Here is a 14,232-nt window from a genome sequence, read left to right on the forward strand (position 1 = left end):
GGCTGACAACGGAGTTCCTCCAATCATGGGATTTTACTCTTTTTTGCAACAGTTTCTTTCTTCTGCTGTAGAGTTTGTTTATAGCAGGGGACCACTAGGTTGGCTTCCTTTTTTTTTTGAAGGCTAGCATCTTGGTTCTGTTATGAATTGCACTATCCATGCACTCGTGTAAGTGCTTATAAAGTGCAATTGTGTAGGATTCAGCAGTCATACCTCTATTGTCCATCAGCATGGGTGTCATGAAGTTTGCCATTTCTGTCTTAAGAAGCATGAAGTTCACTTTGGAGAAATTTCTTATGGTGGTTTCCCTAATGGGGGGTGGGTTGTGGATGTCTAGCGTGATTTGCTTGTGGTCGGATCTGACCAATGAGGAATTGACCTCTGGTGTGGAACACTGGTTGCCCATGTTGGTAATTGGATATTGGATATTGCTGCCCCTGTTGGGGGTGTGGATAAGTTGATAGAGTAATTGATTCCCCTCCCCCCGCACTACTGCAGAGGTGTTAAAGCTGTCACTGCACTGAGACACCCTTGCAGAATCAATTCTTCAGACTACAAAAGAAAACCCTGAACAAATGCCTGCAATTTATTTACTTTTCTGGCTGTACCTGGATAACTTCTAAGTGTAGTGTAAAACAAGGTGTGAGCCAAACATAGATGAGGGTCATTTGAGACAAAAAAGCAGCAGCCCTTTCACAGAAGGTACAGCAAATAACAGTGACCCTCCCAAATCCCATTATATGTCAGTGGCATGGGAATTCAAAGTTACTTCCTTATGTCTCGCATGAGTCATGCAAAGTATTATGGGAAAGAGAAATTTTTGAGGGAGTGCAAGATCACATTGATGCATCAACCCTCATTGGGAGCCATGTTGTGGAAAACAGGTTAAAATGACAAATAAAGCACTAAGAATGATTTTGAGGTGTTAAAATAAGTCTGGAAACAGAGTGAAAAATAAAACATTTTTTTTTAGTTCTAGGGTGGAGTTTTCCTTTAAGAGGAACAGATTAAAGACATGTTATTCTGTTTGGGATTTATTAATCTGTTTGTTTTCACTTTCTTTCCAGATTCTTCAGAAGCCAAACCATGATATGAAGCAGCATCTAGCAGGGTACTCCAAGCGGGTGGCTGGATCAGTCACAGAGTTAATCCAGGCTGCTGAGGCCATGAAAGGTACTCTATATAAATTGTTCTCTGATCACTATAGTTTGTATTAGCCTTTAACTCTCTCCTGTCACCTGCAGGTTAACTATTCTTAATGTGCTTTGTTGTCCTTGACCTTTGCTGAAATAATTTGGGATGCAAAAATGTCACTGAGAGATGCGTCTTAAATACTGTCTTGAAATTTGTCCAGGTCATGCGGTTGCAGCCAACATATTGTGTTCTGTTTGAGAAGGTTTTGTACTTTTGTTTCTTCTGGTGTCGGATTTCACTTTGGCCTTGTTTTACTAATAGCTAGTTCTAACTCAGATTTCCAGTGGATGCCGGTGTTGAGTGAAATTCTCATAGTAAGTTCTAGTGCTTATATTCATTGGGCTTTAGTAGCTGTAATTGAGAGGGGAACATGCTTTGCAACAAACTTCATTTGCAAAAATGATTAGTGAACTAAATTTTTCTTTAAAGCTGAGGAGTAGAGGACATATGCCTGTTGCAATCCATGCTTTTAGCGATATTGAACTGAGTTATTAATAGTAAGATCATATGGTAAATATAAAGACTTGAAGTTTTCACCATATAACTGCCCCTCTGTCCCATTTTTCAAACAAATGCACTGTTTTGTTCATTTTCAAACAAATACATTTTGTTGTTTTTAGTGTTACAAGTTTCAGGTTTATTCATTAAATCAGTCCACAAAGTGAATACACTGTACAGCATACCTCTCTCAACCTCTTAGTGCAAGAAATCTGGACAGAGCTGAAATAATGGTGGAAGGGAGGATAAAGTCCCAAAAGTAGGAAGAAAATTTAAATAATCCTCTTACAAACTTAAAAAGTTGATAGAAATACAGGTTTTGCATTAGCATGCATTTTCTGAAAGGTGTGAAGTCTGAAACTTAAATGTCTCTCATTATTTAGTGACTTCAGTTCTTAATGAATTGCCAGAAATTCACAATTTTTGAGAAGGATAGCAAAAATATGAGGCAGAAATATGGACAATTAAAAGGTATGCTTTACAGTTTTTTACAGTAAAGGAACATCAGACCTATCTTCTCAGTATCTCTATCTTGCTTATTTTGGCCCATATTTTAAAGTGGATTTGAGCACAAGAAAGGTGCAGATGTTTGTTGTATAGGTCACTTTTGTAGTAATGCAAACTGCATAAAAAGCTTATCACCTGTGTTGCTGATGGCTAGATGGATATCCATGCCATTTTTTTACTTCCCATAGTATGATTCTCAGGACAGCTACCAGCTTCCTCCAGTAGTTCACTAGTCTTATGTTTCAACATGTGTGTTGATTTAAGCTACAACAGTTAAGTACTCCATTGAGGCCATACTTCTCAACTGTCCTCATTTTCTCAGAATGTCCAGATTTTTACCTCATAATTTTTGGTCACTTTTTATAAAATTTGTATTTTTCTGGTAAATCCTTCAGGAATGAAGTCACTAAATAATGACAGACATTCAAGTTTGTTTTAATATCTTCTGAAATGGCTACTAATGCCAAACCTGTTATTCTAGTAACTTTCTACGTTGATAAGAGCAATTAAAATCTGTCCGTATTTTTGGGCCTTTGTCCCCCCATTATTTTTTACTTTGTCCAGATTTCGTGTACTGAGAGGCTGTGATTGAGGGTACTTGCTCTGTGCCTGTTTTCAGTTTAATTAATATGTTGTTGATGTGGGGTCTGATGCCCATTATCGTACTCCAGAAAAGGCTAGTTAATATGCAGGTATAGAAAAACTAACATACACAGTGTGTCCTTTGTGACCAAAGTATGATGGACCTAACTGTAGCATTTTTTAGGGCTTTAATAGCAGGTTTGCCTGTCTAGAAAGGAAGAGGCTTTTGCAGAGCTGACCTGACCATATGATCTCTGTTTTTCAGCATCTGTTCTAATAATCGGTCTCCAACTACCATAAATCTTTACACTTTGGGAATCTAAGAAGTCAGGACTGCAGTAATGACTAATATAATAAGCAAAGTACAGTTGTGTTGGGAATTTTTCATAAATTCAGATGCCTGGGGTAGGTTCACTCTAGCAGTCCATTTACTCTCCTTCCAAACTATTTTTCTCCTAGTTAACTCCCCCCCTGCACCCCAACAGTAACTCTTCCTTCTAAACTTTTTCCCCTAGTTCTCTCTCTCTCTCTTTGTCTCGCTCATATCCTTCGCACCTTGTATCTAAGGGGTACAATGTTTAGTGACTTGGTCGTATGCCCAGTGTGAAGTTGGTGCATGTGGTTCTTTTTGCACATTTAAAAATAAAGGATCAATATTTATGGGTAAGAAGTGCTTTTGTACTGTTATGAAAGTGAAAGGGGAATGTATTAAAAGGTGTGGAAGCAGTTTGTAAAAATGGATATGAGCTCTGCATTTCAGGAATTTTGTATTTTAATTGGGCATTTTTGTAACATATTGTTAGGACTGAGTGGAGTACAGAAATGTCACTAATGATGGTGCTGTATAGGGTAAGCTGTGTATTTTATAATGAAGTTTTCAGGGGCTTCAAAGAGAGTGGTTGATGATGTGTGCTACCTTGAACCGTGATTTGTAATTACATTCCATCATTTATTTTTATATTTGTTAACATCTTAGCGAAAACCCAGGCCAGGGGAACACAGTTTCAACATCAAATGCTGATACAGGCATAGAGAGAGCGTTCACAAGGCTGTTCTACAAGAGTGAATAAAAAGTGAGGAATGGAAAAAACGTAGATGGGAGAGCAGGTAAAAGTAGAGACGATAGGGACAGTAAAGGTAGAGTGTGGTAATATCTGCACTAAATTACCAGTAAACTACGTAATAAGCCATTAATAACATATAGAAGAGGGCCTAATTTAAAATGTCTTCTAGAAATGCCTTTAAAGTTGAACAACAAAGTTAATGGAATGTTCAGATGTGGGCATTGTCATTATTGCAAACACACAAAGAGGTAAAATTTTTAATATCAAGGATACTTCATATAAGGTTACAGGTAAACACAATTGTGAATCCAAAGGTGTTATGTATCTTGCTTCATGTCAATATTGTTCAGGGTTCTATATAGGGAAAATGGAGAGAAAGTTGAAATATAGAGTTTATAAACACTTATACAACATTGGTAGGAAATTTAAATAATGCTATAGCAAAACACATCATTGGTAATCCAACACATGTTTTTAAATGTGTTGTTATTGAACAGGTGAAGAACAATGTTCGGGGTGGGCCATGGCATCTTAAACTAGAAGAGAGTTATGGCAACTTCGCACTAATGCGAACATCTTTCCAGAAAATGAATATTGCTCTATAAAATGTTTATTAAAATTAAAAGCCCTAGAAAGATGAAACAAATACTTTTAGCATTTTACACTGTATATATTCAATTTAATTAATATGTTTGAATTAATATATTGTAGTTTAATTATATAGATCCTTGTTGGTACGTTTTTACGTATGTCAAGTAAGTCGCATTATAGATTTTCTTAATTGAATACTGGCTTAAGGTTTTATAAAAGGTTGGGTTTCTTTAAATATTTTTAAATAGTTAATTGAATATTGAGATGTAATTGATGTAATATGGTATTTAAAAGTAATTTGGAGGGATTTTTTTTGTCTGAGGAAGTGCAGCAAATTAGGTTGTACGAAAGCGCTTACAATAAACTGGTGGTGTTTTTACGATTCGTGGCATCCTTTTCTCACATTCAATATTTACATTGTGTAGAATCAGAAGGCTGATATAATAGGAACAGTTCATTTCAGAGGGACAGGAGTTTCAGATATCTAGGGCAATTTTGGTTGTAGTAAAGTTAAAAGTTGTTTGCTTTTGTTAAAATGCAGGAAGTAGAGGTCATTTAAAGATGTTTTTTGCACATTTGCCCTTTCTTCTTGCTGATCACCCCCATCATTTAGTCACTTATTCCTTCCCCAACAGTGGAGTAAATGTTGACTGGGAGGGACTGTCATTTATGCAGCCGTTAAGTTTTTTTTAAGTTACATTCTACTGCCCAAACACAGTCAGCAAGACATGAAGTAGGGGACGTGCAGTGGCCTGTTTTTGAAGGCCTTCCTCTCACTTTGGCAAGGAGCAGTTCCCTTAAAACAATCCTGCCCCTGCTAGAGAAACACAGGAAGGAGGTTACCCCAGTCTCCACCAGAGAAATTCCATCTTCTCGGTGTGACCCCCCCCCCCCCCCCCAAGTGCATGCTGGCCCAGGAGAGGTGAACAAGCCATTTCACATTCACCCTGCCCACTCAGCTCCTTCCATGCAGGAGCTGCAAACTGATTCCTGATCGCCTGAGTTGCAGTCATGATTCTTTCTCTCTGTCACAGAGCCAGGCATAGAGGTCCTTCTAAGTTGAATATTTAAGCGGGGGACAAATATGAAGGAATAGCTTTGGAGAGACTAAAAATGTTAGATCTAAGTCTGACAGAAAACACATCGGTATAGCTGAGAAGAGGAGTTGTCTATTGTATGTTACTGGCAAGAGTAATAGTGACATATTTTAGTGAATGCTTTCTGTTAGAAAGTTTGTATTTCTGGAGTTATCTAGTGTAGCAATGGATGGGGCATATTCCAGCTATGGGGTTAATTTTTTTGCTGTGGTCAGTGCTTAAAATGAAAATTGGTTGCTTCAAAATCTGATGGTGCAATAATAGAGGAAGTTGATAAACATGTGGTAGGCTGTGTAGTATTAACAGGCACAAACGTGTTCCCTTTTTTGGTTTGTTTGCCTTCTGAATGCCTCTGATAGAGGGTGAGGTCTGTCTTTATGCTTGTGTATTGCACAACCTTTGACAGTTTGCATTGGTGTTTGTGTTGTACTATGAAATCACTTTCTCTGTTCTGCACTTTTCAGGTACTGAATGGGTAGATCCTGAAGATCCAACAGTCATTGCCGAAAATGAATTGCTTGGAGCTGCTGCAGCAATTGAGGCAGCAGCCAAGAAACTGGAACAATTGAAGCCCAGAGCCAAACCCAAGGTGAGGACCATGCTAAGCTTAACTAATCTTGTTGATTTAACCATGTCTTAAGTGCATCGTCTTAGGAAAGTAGTTATTCAGTGGAATTTTTTTTTCATGTGAGAGAGTTTGCAGCAAGGCCTGTCAAATTTTTTCACTATAGGCATCTAGACTATTCAAAGAAAAAAAGGGAGATTTTCCCTTCCAGGGAAGTGAGTCATCTTCAAAACATGAGCCCCATTTGGCTTCACCTCTCAGTTACGAGTCTGATAATGATGAAACTGTTTCACTGGTATTTCCTTCAGGGATGTTTCCTTTGGTGAAGCAACTCTGAATTGTATGAGAGAACATTTTAAGTGTGAATACTAGAAGATATACAAAAAAAGTACCAAAATCTCATAGTTTGAAAGAAACCATTGCTCACAGCTGTTCCTCTAGTTTTCAAGACACTTTAGGCTACCCGTACTTTGATAGCTGACCTTGAACTGGATTTGTAGGCCACCTCATGGGGTGCAGTAAACCTGACAGTACTTGTACAAACCCCAGATTGTGGACTCCACCTCCATACCCTTGATATTGCCAACGAGGTTGAATTGTTACAAGCTCTGGCACTCTCCCATGTGATACTGAAAGTAGAATCCTCAAGAGATTCAGTAAAATGGTCTTTGGCAGCCACACTTGCCTTCAGTGTGATTAATTTTCAGACTCAGTTGGCAGGGTAACAAGTGTAAATCCTAAAAGGTAGAGGATTTATATGCAGGCATGAAGGACAAAACCCTAAAGAAGTTGATTTCTAGGTTGATCCCACACAGCCTAAACTGAGAAATTACATAATCAAGTGCAGGTACAGTTTCGTAGACAGAGCTTTTTATGGCAGTGGCTTGGGGGTTCATACTATGAAAGCATGTGTGGTTGATGATTCAGCCACTGCTAGAAGACATTAAAGGGCAAGTGCTCACTGATGCCCTAGACAATAACTTCATTTTCAGTCCTGTAACCAAAGAAATCTTTAGACAACTAGAAGAGAAGGGGAATACCATTAAGACAGTAAAACAGCTGTTCCGCCATCAGATACCATGATATAATAGGGATTCTCCTTGAAAACATTGATTCTTTTACTGACACCAGCATAGCGACCAACAAACTAGAAACAAAAAAGGCCTTTGAAAATCAGTCATATCATGGCAAGAAAGCTAAGTTGGAGAGGTGACAAAGTGCCTCTTTGAGAGTAACCTGCTCAGTCCTGCTGACTAAAATGACTCAACCAGAAGCTAAGATCCTCCATCCCTCATCATTGCCTCAGCCTCCCCCTCCTCCTATCCAACTTGGACTTTGCCTAAGTCATCAGAGATAGCTGTCTGAAAATGATTTTAGGCAGATAGGTCCAAAATGTAATGTTTCAAGGTACAGGCTCTCCCCTCCTTTAATGGAAATTCCTTGTACCCCAGCAGACCAGATGTACTTAGCAATATCCTTCTTTGACCAGCTAGGTGAGTATGGAGTCTTAAAGGTAGGGGCAAATGGAGAGGAACACACTATTCAATTCAAGTGTTTTCCCTGGGGCCCAGAAGAGATGGTCTGTGGAGGCCAATTTTAGATTTACCAAGGTCAGCTTTTCCTTAAAAGTACCCAAATTCAAACCGCTCACCTTGCAGTCTGCCCCAATCCTAACTATCAGAGGTGTCTATTTTTATGCTCAAATATTCCTGGAGCAGTAAGATGTTCATCTTAGTCAGTGTTGCCATGCTAATTATTGGGACTTCTGCCATGAAGAATCCCATTGCTGGCCCAAATATGTCTTTCACCATCCCCCAGCATAAAGGCATCCTTAATCATATGATACTAGAATGTAGGTGGTGTAAAGGTACATCATTTGGTTCCATCGTTAGTTCTTTCTTGCAGTTTAGTCCAGTACATAAGACGGCATTGGTGGGTGTTGTCAGTCATAGGTTCATAGGTGTTTACTAGGCTAATAACCACAAGGGCATTTCTTAAGCCTAGCCATGCATTCCAAATCTCTGACAAGTACTGATACCCTTGATAAGTGTAAGTAGGGGTTTGGGAGATGAACCATTTACAGGTTAACTGTGTCCATTAGAGACATTGTTGCCAAACTGGAAATGAATTTCCGGTTTCCCATCCAGTTGTCAAAGTTCCAATTGAATTGGATTAAGGAGGAAATCTGCTTCACATGGATGAAGAGTAGTCTCTGTGATACATACCTATCCCTCCAGCGGACCCGTTTAGATCACAGGTAAGGTTTAAGTCTTTAGAACAGGTAATTCTAATGCTGTTTGTTTTGTGGATATGCAGGAGGTCCATCAGAGTGGGGTCTGACAATGCCCTGTATGTCAGGCATAGATCATCCCTCAAAAGCCTATAGGAGACAATGCAGGGATAGGGGCTTGAGGTGGTCTGCATAGGATATTTTACTTGTATTGTATGTTCTTGTAGTGAGTAAACTCTGGTCATTCCAGTTGTTGGATATACCTGGTGATGTACATACCAAGGATGGATTGTACTCAATGATAAGTCTGAGTGCCGAATACACTGGACTAGTGACTTCCTTGGACTTAAATGCCATGCCTTTGTTTATAAGTTGCGCAATGTAGAATGATTTCCTTACCACTGTAGACGTATGACTGTCAAAGGCTAGTTTACTATCCGTGTGTGTCCCTAAGTCCCTGACAATTCGGTCAATTCTAAGAGGTGTGTTGTCAGTATGATAGTTATCAAGGATGGATGACATCCCAAAGGATACTATTTTGCATTTCTTGGCGTTTAGTTTGAGTCCATGGCTCGCCAGTTGTTTGTGTCAACCCCTCCTGGAGAACATTTGTGTCAGTGCAAGATTCAGTGACAGCTCCTAATTTGCAGTCATCTGCAAATTTAGTCAGCCAGAGACCACTGACATTGACCTTGACTTCTGAGAAGTAAATGCCAAAAATGAGCGGGCCAAGGACTGATCCGTGAGGGACTCCAGTTGTGAATGGCCTCTTTGGAGAGGTGGGCTCTCCAATTCTAACTTCCTGGGTCCTGTCTGTGGGTCTGTAGTTTCCAGGGTCTGTAGATGGCCCACCTTTGTGCAGTCAGCTTGAGCTACCAGAGTATACAGATAAGTACCTTTTATCTTTGTAGCTTTTTTGTTGTTGGTTGTTAACCTCCACAAATATTTTACTCCTATTGTTTTATTCTCTTTAGGGCTGCAATGCAACATGCCTTACTACCTTTTTTGTACTCTGTTCTACAGTAAAACCGTTACATTTAGGGCCAGATCCCTGCAACAACATTTAGGTTCATATAGGGCTGGGTCTTTGCCAACTATGGCATCTGACAGTTCCTAGTCCATCGTCCCTAAAAAGTGAAGAGAAACACTCAAAGGAGAAGGATATGTGGGAAGGTGAAGACATCTCCATGTTCAACTCCCCACCTCGTCTAGAGATTGAGGCACCTTTGCAACCCCCTGGTCTGATGCCTGTTAGGCTTATGTCCTCTGGTGTATTCCCTCATGCAGCCACCATGACTGTGGCCCAGTCCTTGCATGCGACATCAGACCAACATTTGTTGGGACAGAAACCACTAAACACAACATGGCTTCTGTAGCTAGGGTGCTGGTGAATAAGGATGAGGGCAGTCTTCCCTTGGTGATAGAGCGGAATTAAATGGGTGCTGAATCAAGACCTTGTTAACTGCCCCATTCCCAGAACTCCCAAACCTAAAAGGCAGGAAGGTTTGCCCCCAGCCATCACTTCCTGTGTCCCCTGCCACCTCAACACAAGTCTCACCACAGAAACTAATCAGGCTGGCTCAAGACTTCATGAAGTCTACACTGCCTAATCTGGAAGAGGAACCTATACCAGGAGGGACCTCCCCTGGGGTTAGGAAAAAAGGACACCACTCCCTGGGAAAAGTAGATTTCAGGGAATCCGAGGGTGGAGGACCTTGTTTAGGATGTTTAGAGCATCCCCAGCAGTATGTAGATTCTGTGGACTTATCTTTTGGGGATACCCTTCATAGGATAAATGAATTCTTTAATTAGGAGTCTAGGGAATTCTCCCAGGCCAACACTAACTGTAGAAAGCTACTGAATCTCCCCACCTCTAGACCCCTGGCTATTCCTGTAGTCCATGAAGTCTTAAACAATGTGTTTGATATCATATCTTTGCAGCTCAATTCCTGGTAGTTACAGCTATGGTGTCTATGAAGTCCTCCAAGGGATTTTCTGGGCAGGCATCCAAGAATCCCTTACCAAATTATAGGGAAAGTAGACTCTGGGTTTGGCAAAATAAGTTGCACCTCAGCCATGCTGCCCATGTCAGCTGTGAACGGTCAGTTCCATATGTTCAAATACCTTGAGTCAGTGCAGGAACAATTAAAAGCTAAGGTAGAGGGGGGGTACAGGTTAAGAGTCTCCAGATTAACATCCTGGAATTGTGCAGTGTTGGTCTCCAGACATTAAAATGTAGCTATGATATTTTGGATGCATCATGCAAGGCAACTGTCTCAGGGTTCGTGAAGAGGAGATATACCTGGCTAAGGATTCATCTGCTGTCAAGTCATGTTAAAGCAGGGCTTCTGTGTACAGCACTGATTGAGGAATACCTCTTTGGATCCCCAATAGAGGTGGTGGTTGAGAGTCTGCACAAAACAGGGAAACAGATGAAGTCTGTTAAAGATTTCTGTACCTTTCCCCTACCCTCCTAGATACAACAGGAATTATCACAGTATATCTTGACCTCTTCTGGGGGAAAAGGCTTAGGTCTCAAAGTGGTAAGCCAACCTCTCTCCCCCTCAACCTTCCTTCAGGAAATATCAAATATAACTCCCCCTATTATCACTAGGGAACAGGTCCTTAATTCTCTCTTTAAGGCCAAGAACACTGCATCAGTGGGCCCAGACAATATCCAAGGATGCGTTCTAAATAGCATGAAACATGGCCTGTCAGGGCCCCTGGAGTTACTATTTAACTGTAGCCTCCAAACGGGCTTCATGCCTCATGAATGGAAAAAGGCAACGGTCATCCCTCTGCACAAAAGTGGAACATCTGCAGACCCTGGAAACTGCAGATCCATAAGTCTCACTAGTCTTGTATGTAAAGTCATGGAAAGAATTATCATGGAGATGATCAGCAGAGATGTAGCAAACCTCCAGACACTAGACCCAACCCATTTTGGTTTAGTTAAGGGTAGATCATGACTACTCAACCTGGTGGTCTTCTTTGGGAAGGTCACCAAAGCAATGGATGAGGGCAGAAACATTCACATTGCCTACCTTGACCTGGCCAAGGCATTTGACACAATATCCCACTCAAGCATTGTTGACAAATTCAAGAGATTAGGTACAAACCCATATGTCACCCGGTGGATAGCCAACTGGCTCAGACAGGACCCAGGAAGTTGAAATTGGGGAGTCCACCTGTACAAAGAGACCAGTCACAAGTGGAGTCCCTCAGGGATCGATCCTTAGACTTCTCCTTTTTGGCATTTACTTCTCAGAAGTCAAGGCCAGTGTCAGTGGTCTCTGGCTGACTACATTTGCAGATAATTGCAAATTAGGAGCGGTCATTGAATCGCACGCTAACACAAATGTTCTCCAGATGGGGCTGACAGAGACAAACAATTGGTGTCAGAGCCATGGACTTGAAACTAAATGCCAAGAAATGCATAATAGTATCCTTTGGGAGGTCCTCCATCCCTGGTAACTATCATTATTGACAACACACCCATTAGAGTTGACCCAGTAGTCGGGGACTTAGGGATACACACAGATAGTAATCTAGCCTTTGACCATCACTTGTCTGTATTGCGCAACTTATAAATAAAGGTATGGCATCTAAGTTCAAGGAAGTCATTGTTTCACTGTATTCGGCATTCATCATACCTATCATTAAGTACCATTTAATGCCCCCTTTGCTATGCATCTAACCAGACATATCCAGCAATTGAAATGTCCGCAGAGGTTCCTCACTAAAAGAATACAGGACATAAGTAAAATGTCCTATGCAGATGGCCTCAAGGCCCTATCCCTGTATTCTGTCTCCTAGAAGAAGAGATGATGAACAATTGTAGACAGAGGAAAGGCAAAAAGTTCCTCTAACCAGAGAAAATTCTTGGCTGGTTTTTGCTTTTGATTCTTCTGATTCAAGTAATGGTTTTGTCTGTATGAGATGTTTGAGAGGTCATGGGCATTGTCAGTCTCCTATTGACACTCTTATCGCATTGTACGGAGGTGGTTCTCTTAAATGTCTTGTGGAGCTTTATTACCTGTGACGTTTTCATGTTGTTGGATGTATAGAAAGGTTGGAACTGTATAATAATTTCACACTTGCATTCAGTGGTTATCAGGATAACCAGGGCTCTCTTGCCTCTCTGGAGGAGAGATTTTTCATCAGCTAATCAGCAGTTGCTGTAATACAGGAACCATGAAATGGTTCTTGCACCTAACTAAGGCTTCTCTATTTCAGTGATAAAAGTAAAATCTTAGTCAGAAGGGTATTTTGAGATTTGTAACAAAACAATTTGAGAATTAAGTGGTGCTGTTGGAGTGCTGTTTGACAGTTGAACTATATGTAGTTGCCATTATTTTTGAATGAGTCACAGTACTGTACTTATCAATAAAATGGATTCTTGATTATTATTCTGTTAATGTGTTGCTTTTCATTTCAGCAAGCAGATGAGAGCCTCAACTTCGAGGAACAGATCTTAGAGGCTGCTAAGTCAATTGCTGCAGCAACGAGTGCACTAGTGAAGGCTGCCTCAGCCGCACAGAGAGAACTGGTAGCACAAGGCAAGGTAAGGATGTCAAAAGCATATGTTTTCCTTACACTTATGAGAAATGTACACCAAGAGAGTGAATGAATAGCAGCAGGAATGGAGCATAGCCACTGTTGCTTCTAAATTGGCAGATAGTATGTGCAGCACAACCTTGTGTGAATTAAAAATTAACCTTGACAGTCTTTGATATTTTAAAATTCACAAGGTTGTCCGACTTTTGTTGTAACATGAAGTATTTAGTAGTGAATGAAGTATGTAAATGGTCTGTAAATGTGAATTTTCATTATCTGTCTGAATGGTTGTCTGTATTGGTTACTATTGTTGGGGAGGTCAGGTTCTTTCCTAGTGAAATGATAGGTCAGGAAAAATTCCTCACTATGTAGGTTAGAAGAAAGTAAAATTGGGTTCACTGCAAAGAAATCTATAGTAGCGTTGTGCTCTTTGTACTAATTAACATACATGCTGTATTTTACCTTATTTTTTGAGGATAGTTTTAAGACAAAAGTTACAAAATTTTTAGTCTCATTTTGTCCATAGAATAAGCACTTTTCTGTTATTCTTCACTTTACTTGATTATTTAACAACTGTTATACATCTCATGTCTAGTGTCTGCTACAGGTAAATACTTGGTAAAGAGGTGAGGCACTAAAGATAACTCAAATGGCAGAGCTTAAAATTGGAAGGTATTGTGACAGACCCAGAATCTAAGGAGCACTGGGTGTGAGATAATTAGAGTCTGGAGGCATGTCCTGTCTATCCAGAGGACGGAACCAATTCTTGGGTTGAGGAGAGTCGAGAAGGATGCCTTTTAATCTCCCAAACCATTACTCTTTTTATGAATAAATGAGAGTATAGTGATACATAATGCTGCAGGTCCAGAACACAAAAATCAGTCCTTGGGATTGAGGCGTGACAGAAGAGACCAGACTGTTAATATCGTGAACTACTACTAATCAGCATATTGGTTGAGGTTTATGTGAATGGATCAGAGAGCACCCAAGGATTTTGGAACCAGAATGAACTAGAAAAAGAAGCCCTGACACGTGGACCCTAGAATTCTTTTGATGGCCTGTTTGGCCATAAGGAGACATTCCCTCATTTCAGACAAAATGAGGTAGATGTGGTTGAATACCTCACTGCAAAAGTTGAGGAGGCACTTTGACTGCTGTCCGTTTCTGAAAACAGAAGAGGGGGGATTGCCTACACTAAGGCTGCAGCTTAGCCTATGCCAGCAGGTTACAGGGATAGAGCCCTGATTTTGGCCCATGTGATCCTAGTTTGATTAGCTGCTAGGTTACTTGGAGCAGGCAAGGGATGTTGGGCATGCTTAGCTGGGGGTGGGTTTCTGTACCCAGGGG

The 14,232-nt window shown here is 40.5% G+C and overlaps 1 protein-coding gene across 1 annotated transcript in view; it reads left to right on the forward strand.

Moving 5' to 3' along the window:
• Positions 1-14,232, forward strand: part of TLN1 (talin 1) — a 3,443,760-nt gene that overhangs the window by 3,276,788 nt on the left and 152,740 nt on the right. The window contains exons 57-59 of the mRNA XM_044078439.1: positions 1,068-1,173; positions 5,998-6,122; positions 12,767-12,892. Of these exons, the coding sequence (XP_043934374.1) occupies positions 1,068-1,173; positions 5,998-6,122; positions 12,767-12,892 (357 nt within the window). The remainder of the gene's footprint in view (positions 1-1,067; positions 1,174-5,997; positions 6,123-12,766; positions 12,893-14,232) is intronic.

The sequence above is a fragment of the Protopterus annectens genome, chromosome 1.part1 (genome assembly GCF_019279795.1).
Source record: "Protopterus annectens isolate FY-2018-M chromosome 1.part1, PAN1.0, whole genome shotgun sequence".
In the NCBI taxonomy this organism is placed as follows: Eukaryota; Metazoa; Chordata; order Ceratodontiformes; family Protopteridae; genus Protopterus; species Protopterus annectens.